Source organism: Petaurus breviceps, unplaced genomic scaffold (genome assembly GCF_028583685.1).
Source record: "Petaurus breviceps papuanus isolate PSGF00001 unplaced genomic scaffold, PetGlider_PUasm1.0 90591, whole genome shotgun sequence".
Taxonomy (NCBI): Eukaryota; Metazoa; Chordata; class Mammalia; order Diprotodontia; family Petauridae; genus Petaurus; species Petaurus breviceps.
In genome coordinates this window covers 1744291-1758778 of record NW_027187280.1, presented here as the reverse complement: position 1 = coordinate 1758778, position 14488 = coordinate 1744291, and the positions used below count along the sequence as shown (strand labels likewise).

The 14488-nt window shown below is 37.7% G+C and overlaps 2 protein-coding genes across 3 annotated transcripts in view; one reads left to right on the top strand and one right to left on the bottom strand.

The window, feature by feature from the left end:
- Positions 1-13595, bottom strand: part of MROH8 (maestro heat like repeat family member 8) — a 62517-nt gene extending 48922 nt beyond the window's left edge. Inside the window, exons 1-4 of the mRNA XM_069063592.1 lie at positions 13522-13595; positions 9398-9519; positions 3878-4023; positions 1333-1455 (exon numbers count right to left, since the gene is read on the bottom strand). Of these exons, the coding sequence (XP_068919693.1) occupies positions 1333-1455; positions 3878-4023; positions 9398-9519; positions 13522-13595 (465 nt within the window). The remainder of the gene's footprint in view (positions 1-1332; positions 1456-3877; positions 4024-9397; positions 9520-13521) is intronic.
- Positions 1-14488, top strand: part of RPN2 (ribophorin II) — a 99221-nt gene that overhangs the window by 26571 nt on the left and 58162 nt on the right. The gene's annotated exons all lie outside the window — the stretch shown is intronic.

Sequence of the window (14488 nt, the reverse complement as noted above, 5' to 3'; positions counted from 1 at the left end):
GCTGAGTGACTGACATGGATATGAGATTATTTATATCTATCTATCTATCTATCAATCATGTATCTATTTATCTATGTGTATATATAGGTATATATGTATAATTTTTTCCAATTGCATGTAAAGATAGTTTTAAACATTCACTTTTATAAGATTTTGAGTTCCAAATTTTTTCTCCCTCCCCTACTCCTTCCCCAAGATGGCAAGTAATCTGATACAGGTTATATACGTACAATGATATTAAATATGATCTATATTATACATACAAATATATGGATTTGTTTTACTTGACATGAAATATTTGTGTGTATGTTTTTGTGTGCATGTGTGTATGTGTGTGTATTTTGAATTCAAGGGAAGGCAAACATATAAATAAAATATAAATACATATAAATATATATCATAATAGAGATTTGAGGTTTCATATGTAATCCTTTTTTCTGTTCCATGTATATAGAAATGCTCATGTCAATTGACATTTGTTAAATTCAAAATAACAAATTTTTTTAAAGAATGCATCTGACCTCTAAGTTTTATCATCAAACACTTTTCCAATTCTAATACACATTCTAATAATCTAAAGCAGCATGAGCCTCAGCCCCAGAAGGGCAAAGACATTCTCATTCACCATTATTATGAAATAGAGGAAAAAGAAAAAGGTTCCAACACTGAAGCTGAGTCATGCTCCTGCATGTATTTCATTACTTTTCACAATCTTTTTGACCACCTCATCTATGCTACCCTGATCAAAGATAAACCAATCCCATTCTTGTTATTTGGCTCACCTAAATACTAAATACCAACAGAAGCACCGGTACAACTAGAATCCATTCCAGCTGATCTCTGTACCCATAAAGCCACTATAAGATCCTAGAGGAATATTTCCTGCATTGCATGGAGCTGCTATCAGTGCTCTCTCACAATTGGACATCACAGTACCCCGTTATCTGTATAAGGCTAGCTCAGACCTTGATTGCAAAAGGCTTGTAGCCTATATTATGCAGAGGTCACAGCTAACATTTTAGTTATCAGCTAATAGTGTGACAGAATTTACAAGAATTCCCATTCCCATTCCAGAAATGAGAGTAAAGGAAGTTGTTCTGCTACTGGAATGGAGGCAAAGAGGGTATCAGAAACAAACTTGGCTTATTTCTCATTTTTGCCTGAGGCAGATTCTGATGCCCATATACAGTTATTATGCCATCAAAAATTAATTTGTAGATGGGGAGGAAGAATGAAAGCATTAGTAGATATTGGTGAGCTAATGAAAATTTTGTTGGTGAAAAAATAAATCCTACATAATTTATGAAAATTTAATCAGGCTGAAATACTCACAGCTATAGCATCCAAGATTTGTGAGAGGTGCTCATGAATGAACAAGTCAGTGGTTTCCTCAAAGGGCAAAGTTCGGCTGAGAGAGGACAAAGATCTCAAGAATGTCAGCTTTTCAAGATCACCCTGAATTCATGGGAGGAAAAAGAATATGTAATAGGTTCTTAATAATGTTTATTGTATTTAAGGTTTTTTTTTTTTAATCATAGAATATTAGAGCTGGAAGGGATCTCAGAGCCAACCAAATAAGTCTAACCTGCTTTTTACAGATGTGGAAAACAAGGCCCAGAGAATTTAAGTGTAGCCCCTGTTTTGGGGGCTCAAATGCCCAGAATGCACATACATAAATGATTTGCTTGAGGTCACAAAACTAGGACTAGAATCCTGGAACATAACACACTGTCCTTTCTACTATATCAGGCTGCCCTTAATATCTTACATGCATATAGTACTTTTTTTTTAACTTTTTAAAAAGAATTTTGGGTTCCAAATTTCCTCCATCCAGCTCCATTCCCATCTACTGAGAAGTCAAGCAATATGATGCCCATTATATATACAAAGTCATGAAAAACATTTCCGTATTAGCCAAGTTGCAAAAAATAAGAAGCAAGATGAATAAAGTGATAAAAAGTATGCTTCAAACTGCACTCAAAGTTCATCAATTTGCTTTCTGGAGGTGACTACATTTTTCATCTTGAGTCCTTTGTAATTGCATTGGATCACTGCTTTGATCAGAGTAATTAAGTCTTTCACAGTTGATCAACTTTACAATATTGCTCTAACTGTGCATGATGTTCTGGTTCTGATCACTTAACTTTGCATCAGTTCACATGTGTCTTCCAAGGTTTTCTGAACCCATCCTTCTCATTATTTCTTACAGCACAAGAGTATTCCATCACAGTCATATACCACAGTCATTCCCCAATTGATGGGCATCCCCTCAATTTCCAATTCTTTGCTACCACAAAAAAAGCTTCTATAAATATTTTTGTGCATATAGGTCCTTTTCTTTTTTCTTTGATCTCTTTGGGATATAGACCTAGAAATAGTTTTGCTGGGTTAAAGAATAGGCACAGTTTTACATCCTTTTGGGCATAGCTCCAAATTGTTCTCCAGAATAGCTGGACCAGTTCACAACTCCACCAACAGTATATTGGTGTTCCTATTTTTCCACATGCCTTCCAGCATTTGTCATTTTCCTTTTCTGTAATGTTAGCCAATCTGATAGGTGTGAAGTGGTATCGCAGAGGTCTTTTAAATTGCATTTTTCTAATCAATCGTGATTTAGAGCATTTTCATGTGACTATTGATAGCTTTGATTTCTTCTGAAAATTGCCTGTTCATATCCTCTGACCATTTATAAATTGAGCAATGGCTATTATTTTTATAACCATGGTTCATTTCCCTATATTCTGAGAACTGAAGCCTTTATCAAAGAAATTTGTTGTAATTCCTTCTTTCCCCCAACCCTACTTTCCTTTTATTTTTGGCTGCATTGGTTTTGTTTATGCAAAAACTTTTTAATTTCATACAATCAAAATGATTAGTTTTATCCCCCGTGATCCTCTCTATCTTTTATTTGGTTACAAACTCTTGCCCTATCTGCAAATAAAACTTTTGTGAAAAAAACTTTTCCAAATGTTTCAATATTTGTTTTTTTTATTTGATTGACTACAGTTCTGTTAATTAATATTGTATATGAATTTTATTTTGTCCTAAGATTTTTGTGCTGAAATTTATGATTTCACAAGCCAAAGAATAAATAAATATATAATTTTCAGATCTCTCAGAAGATAGAGAATATAATGAGGGAAAATGCTGCTACTGAACAAATTCAATTTCCCCAGCAAGAAAGATTTGAATGTTAAACTGGAAACAATGAAAACCTAGGAATAAAATCACCATTATTAACTCTTATTTTGTTAGAATTTATAACATCCAAGAATGGGGAATATTAGGACTAGTTTGATATGGCACCTAGAAATCAGGAGAGCAAATTTTTAAAAATTCAGAGAAAAGGTAGGTACAAATAGAAACTCTTAAAATGAAAATGGCTCAAGAAGGAGAAGGAGTTTCCAAAACCAAATTCTGATGATACAATTATAAATGATTCCAATTAGGAAGAAAAAAACAAGGGAAGGAAATGTAGCTCACAAGAAACTCTTGAAAACACTCATATTTTCCCAAGGGCCTTATACAAAAGGCATGAGGATGAACACACAAAGAACAATAAGCATAAAGGAGCCCTTCCAGTCAGCCTGTAGAATAAGTATCAGAAAGGCTACACCCAGAATAAGGGCAGGCTTATTAAAAATGCTAAGGAGGACAAAAACAGGGAAAGCAGAACTATTTCATTTCTATTTATGTTCTCTGCCAATCACCTTCAGATTAAAAAGTGAAGAACAAATATAATTAATAGGAAATTTAAGCTTAAAGGTACTAAGTGCTTATAAGCATGGACTGCGTCCTAGAAAATTAAGTATCCATGAAAAAAGACATACGAAAGTATAGAAGTACCAATCAGAGATGATGTGAAGTCTGCTCATACCTTCTGATCACCATTAAGGTAGTCCTGGATGGAATTTATTAGCCTTTCTATTATAATCACACCTGGGGGCCCCTCAGGCTCTGAATGTGTAACGTTTTCTGTAACATTTTTTTGAGAAATTCCAGGGGTATCAGAAATGTCTGAGTCTAATAAAAAAAAAAAGGTGAAAGTTAAAACTTCCTGTGCAACAGTGAAGTATTAGTGTATAGTATAAAGAATACTTGCAACAAATATGTATTAAGTTCCCTCTGTGTGGCAATGGCACTCATATCCTAGTCCATTAATATATGTATAGATTAAAATTAGAAACAGAGTAGATTAGCATGGTCCTTATTTAAGGTTCATGTGCAAAGTATTTGCAGGAACTCCATCTGATTTCATATTTTATACAGACTTAGCTTATACACATATTTTGATTTATGCTATATTTATTTCTGTACATATCTTATCATCACTCCTAGATTATAAATTCCTTGAGTGTGGGGACAAAGTCTTATTTATCTCCATATCTCTCCTATTATTTCAGTGCAATGCATTATAGATGCTTAATAAATGTTTATAGAATGTTGAATGACTTTAGACAAATAATTTAACCTGTTTCTATATCTGCATAATGAAGTGGCTGAATCAGATGCTGTTCAAGGTTCTTTTTATCCATGATAATTCTCTGTTTCTGTAATTACATAGGCTAAATATATGGTGAGAGACAAAAGACCTGGGTTTAAGTTTCACTTTGGATATATCCTGACTGTGTGATTCTAGACAAATCACTGAACTTTGGTGTCCACAGGCTACTTTTAAGAGTTTAAGTTACATAATATTTGTGGATCCATATTGGTAGGGGAAGTTTTCTCACTAGAATTCCCTATCCCAGTGATAGGCTTGGACCAAATACTCAGTAGTCTGAAAAATCATAATGGTAGCATTTCCTGTTTGGAGAGAGAAAGGGGATGGTTTCCTGTAATTTCAATGCCCATAGGAAATTTCCAACATAACTCCCTCCACTAATGCTGATCAGCATCTGTCTATAATTTTTTTATCTTAGAGAGCTGCATAAAGCACTGAGGGGATCAAGTGACTTGCCTATGATTCCAGTGTCTTCTTGACCCCAAGACTCTAACCATTAAGCTATTCAGGGATGGGAAGCCTGTGGTCTTAAGATCACGTGTGGCCTTCTAGATCCTCAAGTGTGGTCCTTTGACCGAATCCAAACTTCACAGAACAAATTCCTTAATAAGAGGATTTGTTCTGTAAAGTTTTGTGAAGTTTGGATTTGGTCAAAGTTCCTCACTTGAGGACCTAGAGGGCCACATGTGGCCTCAAGGTCACAGGCTCCCCGCTCCTGCTTATGTTGTCTTTCCATTGTCCATATAGTTCAATGCTGGACTATAGTAGGGGCTGGATTACTCCTCCATCTTTTCCTTAGGTAAGTGATAGTAATCATGGCCCCATTACTATTTCTTTTCTGATATCTATTCAACCTAATTTTCTACTTCTTCCCCATATAAACTCTCTGCTTTAGTCAGGCCAGTTCTCTTTTATTTTTTTCCCAGATATCAAACACATTTGCAAATTTGTTCCTACTTTCATGTCTTTGTTCATGTTTTTTCCCCCTGGAATTCCTCTCCTCCTCACTAAGCAAAATCCTGAACTTCCTTTTAGGGCCCAGCTGACATTCTACTTCTTTCATAAAATCTTCCCTTTGTAATTCAGTCTATTTGGATCTGTCCCATCTCAGAACTTTTATATCATTTGAACTGAAAAGGAAGAATTTTCAATTGTTGAATGGTTGTAATTGTTAATTCAACCTAACTGACATTATTAAGTGTCCATTATGTGTAAGAACAGTACTGTCCTAAGTCTTTAGGATACAAAGGTAAAGAAGGGAACAAAGAAGGTATGAGGAAGTGTTTATGCTTCTTTACTTCTTTAGGAAGTGGGAAGATGCTCTTCAATTAAAACTGATAGCACTTTGGGGAAGTTAGCCATTGGCTGGCTAAAGGATCAGTTACAACCTTGGCATCCTTAAAAAAAAAAAAGCAGTATTTTCTAAGTCAAGAAATAAGAACAGTGCTCTCAACTGGGAGACAGTAACATCTGACACTCAAGAAGTGAGTCAGCTATGGAAGAAGAACCCAACTCTTTTTTTTTTTTTTTGCCTTTTGGAAGGCAGTTGGGGTTAAGTAACTTGCCCAAGGTTATGCGGCTAGTTGTTTTTTTTTTGGGGGGGGGAGGGGGAGGTTTAAGTGTCTGAGGCCGGAACCAAACTCGGGTCCTCCTGACTCCGGGCTGGCGCTTTACTCACTACACCACCTAGCCGCTCCCAGAACCCAACTCTTAAGAACAAAGTGCTCTTTGCCTTTTCCCTAGAGTCCTGAGAGGGAGGGGAGAGATTTCATTCTCCTTTCTACCCCAATTCCAGTGGTGTCTGGAAGCAGAACAATTCACCTCATAGTAGTGGACCAGTGTACAAGAGGCCTAGAGAGCCTAGATGGAACTGAGCTGAGCTGAGCTATGGAGAGGAGCGGACCCAGGGAGTCTAGCTGACTGACACACCCAGCAAAGATTCCAGGCCTACCAGGAATGTCATGGGACTAAGAGAAGAAAAAAGACGATAGGTCCCTGCAGTACAAAAGGGATACACTTGGCTCTGACCATGCACATTCTCTGCATCCTGGTATTCTTTGGGTGTGAGCCTACTTTTCCTGCTGACCCTGGGTATTTGTGGGAAGGGGCATCCCAGCTTCATGGGGGAATGCTTTGTTGTTACTGCTCATGTGCCATGTCAGTAAATGACTTTGCTTTGAGCTGTGGCAACTGCCTGGCCACTGAGAATAAGTGTACTCTGATAGGGGCTAATGAGACATGATTCTGGGGTGCAAGGCGAATTGGGAATGGAATATGTATTTATAAAGTGCCTACTATGCACCAGGCATTGTGCTAAGTGCTTTGCAAATATGATCTCATTTGATCCTCACAATACCCTGGGAGGAAGGTGCTATTGTTCTCTTCATTTTATAGTTGTGGAAACTGGGGCAAATAGGGGTTAAGTAACTTGTCCTATGTCATATAACTAGTTAAGTATCTGAGGTAAGATTTGAACTCGACTCCAGACCCAGTGCTTTATCCCCTGTTACCCTGCTGCTTCTATTTTAGCAGTGTGAACTGAAAAAATACCTTGATCCCCATTTTGAAAGTATGTAGGGTATCACCAAAGGAGATGTTACATGATGATGAAATAAAACATGGTACATATGAAAAGACAGAGATAGGGCCTGGACCTGTGATTTCATAGGTTTAAGGAACTCTCAGGTAAAGAAGCTGCTTTGGTCAATGCAGGTCAGTGCCTTCTCTGAAATTTAGAGTCTTAGAGCCCAGATGACTGAGTGGTTAAGTGACCCTGGACAAGGTCCCCTGACTGACCAGTATATGTCAAAGACAGGACTTGAACCCAGGTCTTCCTGGATTTGAGGCTGGCTTTCTTCCACTATGCCAGCTGCCTCTCACATACAAATGAGTCTAATAGAAAGACAAATAAAACAAGTACAAAGAGAGATCCAAAGTACAAAATACAAAATTTGAAGAAAGAGAATACTTCTAGCTTGGAGATTCAAAAAGAGGCTTCATGGATAAAATGGTCCTCGGGGGGATGTCTTGAGGCAAGGAAAGGATTTTTGACAGATATGGGGGAAGGATGGAGTAGAGGAAGCCATCTTAAGAAGATAGTACAGAGTAAGTAATGGTAAAGAGACGAGAAAACTGATAACAGAAAACTAAGGTAGCTACAACTATAGTTAGCTGGAACATAAGGGATAGAATAGGAAGGAAAGTAGATTGAAAAGTGCAAAAGAAAAGGCCAATTTGTAAACAGCTCCGGACACCAGATACAGAAGCATATACTTTGGTGGCCACTCAAAGTTTCTGATTTAGTCAGAGTAAAGAATTAAGATTATGGGGGTAGTTGTGTAAAGGATGAGTTGAAGAAGGAAGAGATTAGAGGCAGAAATAGTAGTAATCAGGCTACTAGAGTTTATAGAGGCCTGACCTTGAGTAGAAACAAGAGAAATAGAAATGAGGGAACAGATTAAAAACATTGTGGAGGTAGAATCAATAAGCAGCGGCTATTCATTGGATGTAGAGTACAAGGAAGAAAGACAATAAAGGGATGACTCTAAGGTTTTGACTTTGTCAGCGTGTCAATGTCACTACTAAAACATGGTGCTCAGAACTCAACAAAATACTCTAGATGAGGTCCGATTGGTTTGTTATTACTGATATGCTGTAAACTAATATAAACCCCTTTTTTTTTTCTAGACAATAAACTTCTACTGATACAGCCTAATGTACCATCTAAGCCCATTTTTAAATATCATTTGTCTCAGGGATGCTGTAGGGTCAAAAATCAGAATAAAACTGCTGGTCACTAATACAGGGTAAGAGATGTGGAAGGTGTAAAAAGGCTAACGCACATTATCAATGTTGACTTGCACACATGAATTTGGATAAAAGATAATATCCAAGAGATACAAGGCCAGCAAGGGAGGCAGGTGGATCATAAGAGTAAGATAAAATAAGGGCTAAGAGACTTTGCCCTGCAGTGGTATCTACAAAATGTTCAAACACCTGGAGAAAGGCCTCCTGTGCGTGGGATTATTCAATGGAAGAGTGAAGCAGACGTAGACAAGAAGCATGCGCAAAAGAGGAGGCAGGGTCAGTCTGAAGCAGCTCGTGAGAAACCTTTACCAAAGATCAGAAATAGATCCAAGCCTGTCAACGGCATTAGATTGTTTCTGTCACTGTAGCATATTGCTGAGTCATTTTGATTTTGCAGTCAGTGGTAGCTACTAAACAGTGTAAAGCCTACTATGTTTTATTTTACCTTTATCCTCAGTGAAAGAAATCTAGAAAGTAGTAAGTCACTTAATCAGTGCTTTTGGAATTTAATTAAAATCTTCTTCACACAAGTTGCTACTAAGCCATGTACTATCCAGCTTGTGTTTCTGCAACTGACTTTTTAAAATCTACGCACAGAAACCTATATTCATCGCCATCAACTTTCATTTGCTAGATTCAGCCCCTTTCCAGTCTAGTCTGTAGAGTGATCACCAAGGACACTAAATATATTGTATTATATCATTACTTTCTTTAATTTATATCTAGAAACAGGGCCACAAAAACACTGGACTGAAGTCAAAAGGCCTGAGTTCTAATCCTACTTCTGCCATTTACTATCTATATGACATTGAGCTAGTCACTTAATTTTTCTGGGTCTTGTTTTCCTCATCTGGAAAATGAAGACATTAGACTAAATGATCTCTAAAGTCCCTTCTGGCTCTAAATTTTATAATCCATAGGTTTAAGGAACTTAAATTTCATAATCCTGAATGTCATTCTTGTCTTCCTAACTTGGTTGCCAGTTCCCAAAGGATAGGGGCCAGATTTGCAGTATAGTGCTGATACCCAATTAGTTACTTAGCAGACTTAACAGCTTGATCTAAAGAGGCTCTTTTTCTCCTTTACCTATGATATCAGCATTACTTGGATCTTTCTTAATCCCTTCCAAGTTGCTTAGCTGTAAATCCACACTTCCAGAATCATTGTCAGAACCATAAGGAGACACCAACTCTTCAAGAGTGTTGAACCTAGGAATTAACACAGTATAAAAAAGTATAAAATAAATTATTTGGGAGGGTAGAATTGTTGAGCTCTTTGTGAAAAATCAATTATTTGCAAGTCTGAGTTATTCATCTGACCAAACAATGACTCCTGCTCGCATTAGATCAGAGAAAAGAGGCAAAAGAATATGACAAAACAGGCAGAAGACCTGGGCTCACATCTTCGGTGGCACAGTAGAGTTATGCACCTGGAGTCTCTTGGAAGACCTGAGTTCAAAACTGCCCTTTGGAGCTTACTAGCTGTCTAACCCTGTTCAAGTCACTTAATTTATGCCTCCATTTTCTCTTCCATAAAATAGAGATAATAATAGTACTTATCTTCCAGGGTTATTGTGGGGATAAAATGAGATAATAATTGGAAACTACTTAGCAAACTCTAAAAATATGTATAAAAGCTGTCATTACTTGTGTGACTTTGGGCAAGTCACAATTTCTCCAGGCTCTAGTTCCTCATCTGAAAAATAAGAGGGATGGACCTGATCTCAGTCTTTTTAAGCTAAGTCTAGAGTTATGATTTTAATTATGTGCTTTTTTTACATACTCCACAAGTAGATTCTTATTGTTTCCCTAACTTCCTACCATGGTCCTAAAATAATTTTGTAACCAAGTCACACATAGGAGTGATTTAATAAGCAAATCTTTCCCTTAACTTTTGTCTCCCTCACTTTCAGAACTTGTATAATTATTTGGCAAATGCAAAGGAAGTAAAATGAGGTAGGAGCTATACTCTGACAGAGTTCCTGTCTAGTGTTAGTCTCAATAAGGAATCCTATACTAAACAGGAGGTAATTCAGGATACAATACTAGTGGTGAGAAATAATCAATTATTTTTTTTTTTCTTTAAAGCAATTGGGGTTAAGTAACTTGCTCAAGGTTACACGGCCAGGTGTTTCTGGGTGGGTGCTGAGTGTCTGAGCCCGGGATTCGATCTCCAGGTCTTCTCAACACTGGAGCCGGTGCTCTTACTCGCTGTGCTACCTGGCCCCCCGAAATAATCAATTCTGATTTAGGAAAATGAAGTTCTTAATTTTGATGCTTCAAACAATCCTCTCTGTTTTTTTGGGTCTCTGATATCTGTAAGGTTGCTTGTAATAAACAACTTAATATTCTAGATTCACTCTCCTCAAACCTCACACTCTCTTTTTCTACTCTTTTCTAGAAACTGCCAAGTCACAAGCCAGTACAACTGGTGCTTTGCTGGACAATATCTAATCTCCAGATCTGAGACAGGAGACCAATAAAATGAACCTGCCTTCTTCTATATAAAGCTGTTGGGGGGCGGCTAGGTGGTGCAGTGAATAGAGCACTGGCCCTGAAGTCAGGAGGACCTGAGTTCAAATCCAGCCTCAGACACAACACAAAAACTGGCCGTGTGACCTTGGGCAAGTCACTTAACTCTAATTGCCCTGCCTTCCCCCCCTCCAAAAAGCAAAAACAAAACAAAACAAAAACAAAGCTGTTGGTCCTTATTGCTTGCATTATTGAACATCCATTAAACATCTGTCAATTAAAAACACTTTAGTAAAGGCCTATCGTTTTAAATATTAAAATCAAATATTGCCAAATGAGATAACATTTGTGAAGTGATTAGCATAGTGCCTAGTACACAGTAGGCACTTAATTATCTTTTCTATTTTATTCTTACTGCCACACATCTTATGGCACAATGACAGATGCAATTCTCTGTCTTTCCTTTCCTCTCCCCCTCTCTATAGCCCTTTTATTTTATTTTTCTTCCTGTGTCCTTTTCTCCCAAAAGTCACCGGGGGACAGAGACTTAGGCTGGTGAACAGGGAATTGTCTGGCTTAGCAGGAGGCTACTAAGCTTTGAGATCTAGTCCTCAGGGAAACCACCATCAAAGGGGAGGGAATCAGAAAGTGATTAATAGGGGAAAATAAGGGTGAGGTGGGGGAGACTGAAATTACAAAAGATCTCGTAAAAAAAACTCAAAGACTTTAAACAAAAGCAGATAAATCAACAGGGAAAATATTAAAAGTATAAGCAAAGAAGCATAACCCTCCAGATGAATGTTCCTTTTATTTATTTATTTATTCATTCATTCATTCATTCATTTATTTTTACAAATGCACAGACCTGCTATTGTTTGAAACAGAAAAAATTTATACAACCTGATGACTGTGCAGCCCTTTAAAAGTTGTGTTTGTTTTTGTAAGATACATAATACAAACATTTCTACTAAAAATAGAAAAACTGTGTAGTTTCTTTTTATTTATCATTGAATAGTACAAAGTTTTTCCTTTCCTGAAGGTGATATCAAAGGGCTTTGAGTCTATCTTATATAACTTCAGGTTTCTGAAACTAGCTAAGTCTAGTAATTACTATAGTCAATCATCACTTTACCATCTGAAAATAGAAAGGCCACCTATTTCATTCCTAACAGTCTGATGGACAGCAAAGATTACATGACCTAACAATCAATCCAGTGGCAGTTGCTAAACCAATTAGAATACACAGAGCTTTGAGAAAGGAAAGCAAGAACAAGCATGTAAATAGTGACTCAGAATCAGCAGTGTTTTTAAAAGAAAGTTTCATCCATGCTGCAACAAGTCAGTGTGTGCCTGAGCATCTCAATCACTGGGCAGCTGTACACTCATGCAGTTGATTGGGAACTTTGCTCCAGACTGAATAAATCAGTCCAGACATCTATGAATAAATACTGCAAAATGAAGCAAAAGATTCAACACTTAAAAAGACAGAGAACCCTGTGGAATTTAAGGAGAACATGGAACCACAAAATGCTGTCCCTGAGTGGTTTAAAAGAGAAATGAGAATTATGAGAGGAGAATTTATGGAGATAATAGCATAGCAAAAATAATTGATAGAATAGAAAAATTTGAATCTGGGACAGTAAGACTCACCAAAGAAATAAAAGAGAGAATAACCAGTTGGGAATGCAAGTACACAGAAGTGAAGTACAATCTAGAAGAAGAGAAGAAAAAAACCGTTAAAATAAATTACTTTCTCTATCCAAACAAAACATGCTGATCTAGCAGACAGGACAGCCTGAGACAACCTGAGGATTATAGGTCTCCCAAAAGAATATAAGTCAAAAAACCTGAACAGTATACTGCAAGAAATAATACAAGAAAACTGCCCAGAAGTTCTAAATATAGAAAATGAAATACCTGTTCAAAATTCACAGATCACTTCCAGAAGAAAAAACCCAAAACAACCCAACTCAAACAAATAACGACAACAACAACAAAAAAAAAGAATGCAAACTCTAAGAGACAGAGTGGTTAAGTTTGATGATTCAATTAAAAAACAAGAAGTTCTGCAAGTGAACAGGAGAAAGACCTTCAAATAGAGTGAAAAGGAAATTTGAACATTATATATGTAAGTACATTTGTATATAGATAAACAGAAGGCAGTTATAATGGGTTGCTCAGGCTCCCAGCCCTAAGATCATGTCTCTGGAAGCCTCCCAATTTCTTAGTAGGCCCCTGATTGTGAGAAAATTTTCTCTTGTTGCAGAACGCACCCTCTTATTAAAACAGACAGAAGGGTGCCTGGCCCAAGGATTTTTGTTCCTGGCTTGCCCAAGGACTTTTCCTCCTGCCAGATCCCCAAGATCCATGTCTTTGGCAGCTAAATTAAAAAAAAACAACTGTCTTTTCTCCCTCAATGTTTGATATACTCCCTACACTTTCCCATCCACACCTCCCAAAGACACCTGGATCCTTAGGTTACCTAATTAATATCCCTGGCATTCCTTTCCCATTGATGGAATCCTAATAAAGCTGCCCCCAGCCCCAATATTCTAACTTCATTATGAGCCCAGCCTCATTGAACAGCAGCCCCACTGCACCTACCAATTTCCCCCTGCCATGTCCTAACTTCTTCATATATGCCTCACTGCTCACTAGAACAGGTGTGTCCTTGAACTCTTAGTTCCCACAGAAATGGCAGGTGTGTCAATGTGATCGAAACCTAGCTACTTCCTGTACCTGGTCACTACCCCCAGACCCATTCCCACAGAAACAGTTGTGTTCTTGTATTCAATCACAATCACATCATCCATCTAGGCCAAGACAGGACCACAATACCTAACTCTTTGTCTTAACCAGACAGGACCACAATAGCTAGCCAGTTGGAGGGCAAAACGACCAGAATGTCTGACACTGAACCATAGATGGGACCCCTCCTCCATTACCTAATCCCCTAACAAACTCCTCCTGCCTTTTTAATATTAATGATAGTCCTCTATTTTATGTAAATTTGTTATGTAATTGCATCAGTATCTTATAAAAATCCATCTTGCTTTCTCTGAAGTTGCTGGTTCCTCTTGGAACTTAGCTGGCTTCATGAGAGTTGTCAATTTCAACAAATGTCTATACTTGGATTACAGGTGGTCTGACTGAATTCTTTGAGATGGTTCCACCACAACACATCATGAAACCACAACAGTTTTTGGATGTGCAAAGACCCCAACTCAAAAACTTTTGGTGTCTCTGGATTTAAACCACAATACCATGTCCCTTTTCCATATAAGCCCCAGTACCATCCTCATTCAAGTTCCCTTAAGGACCCATGCCCTCTTTTGCTAAAGCATTACAATATACTATTTTGCCACCTGACTAAGAGAAGACTTGGGTGTGTGAGTTCATTCCAGATGACCCTGCCTTGTCATTCTCAGGATCCCAGCATCCCAAAACCTCTTCACTTAGGTGGCTCAGTGGATAGAGTGCTGGACATGGAGTCAGAAAGACCTGAATTCAAATCCAGCCTCAGACATTTACTAACTAGATGAGCCTGATGAGTCATTTAACCAGTTTGCCTTAACCCACTGGAGATGGAAATGGCAAGCCACTTCACTATCTTTGCCAAGAAAACCCCATGGACAGTATGGACAGAAAAGTCACACAACTGAAATGCTTGAACAACAACAACAATGTGGGTAAACATGTATAAAAC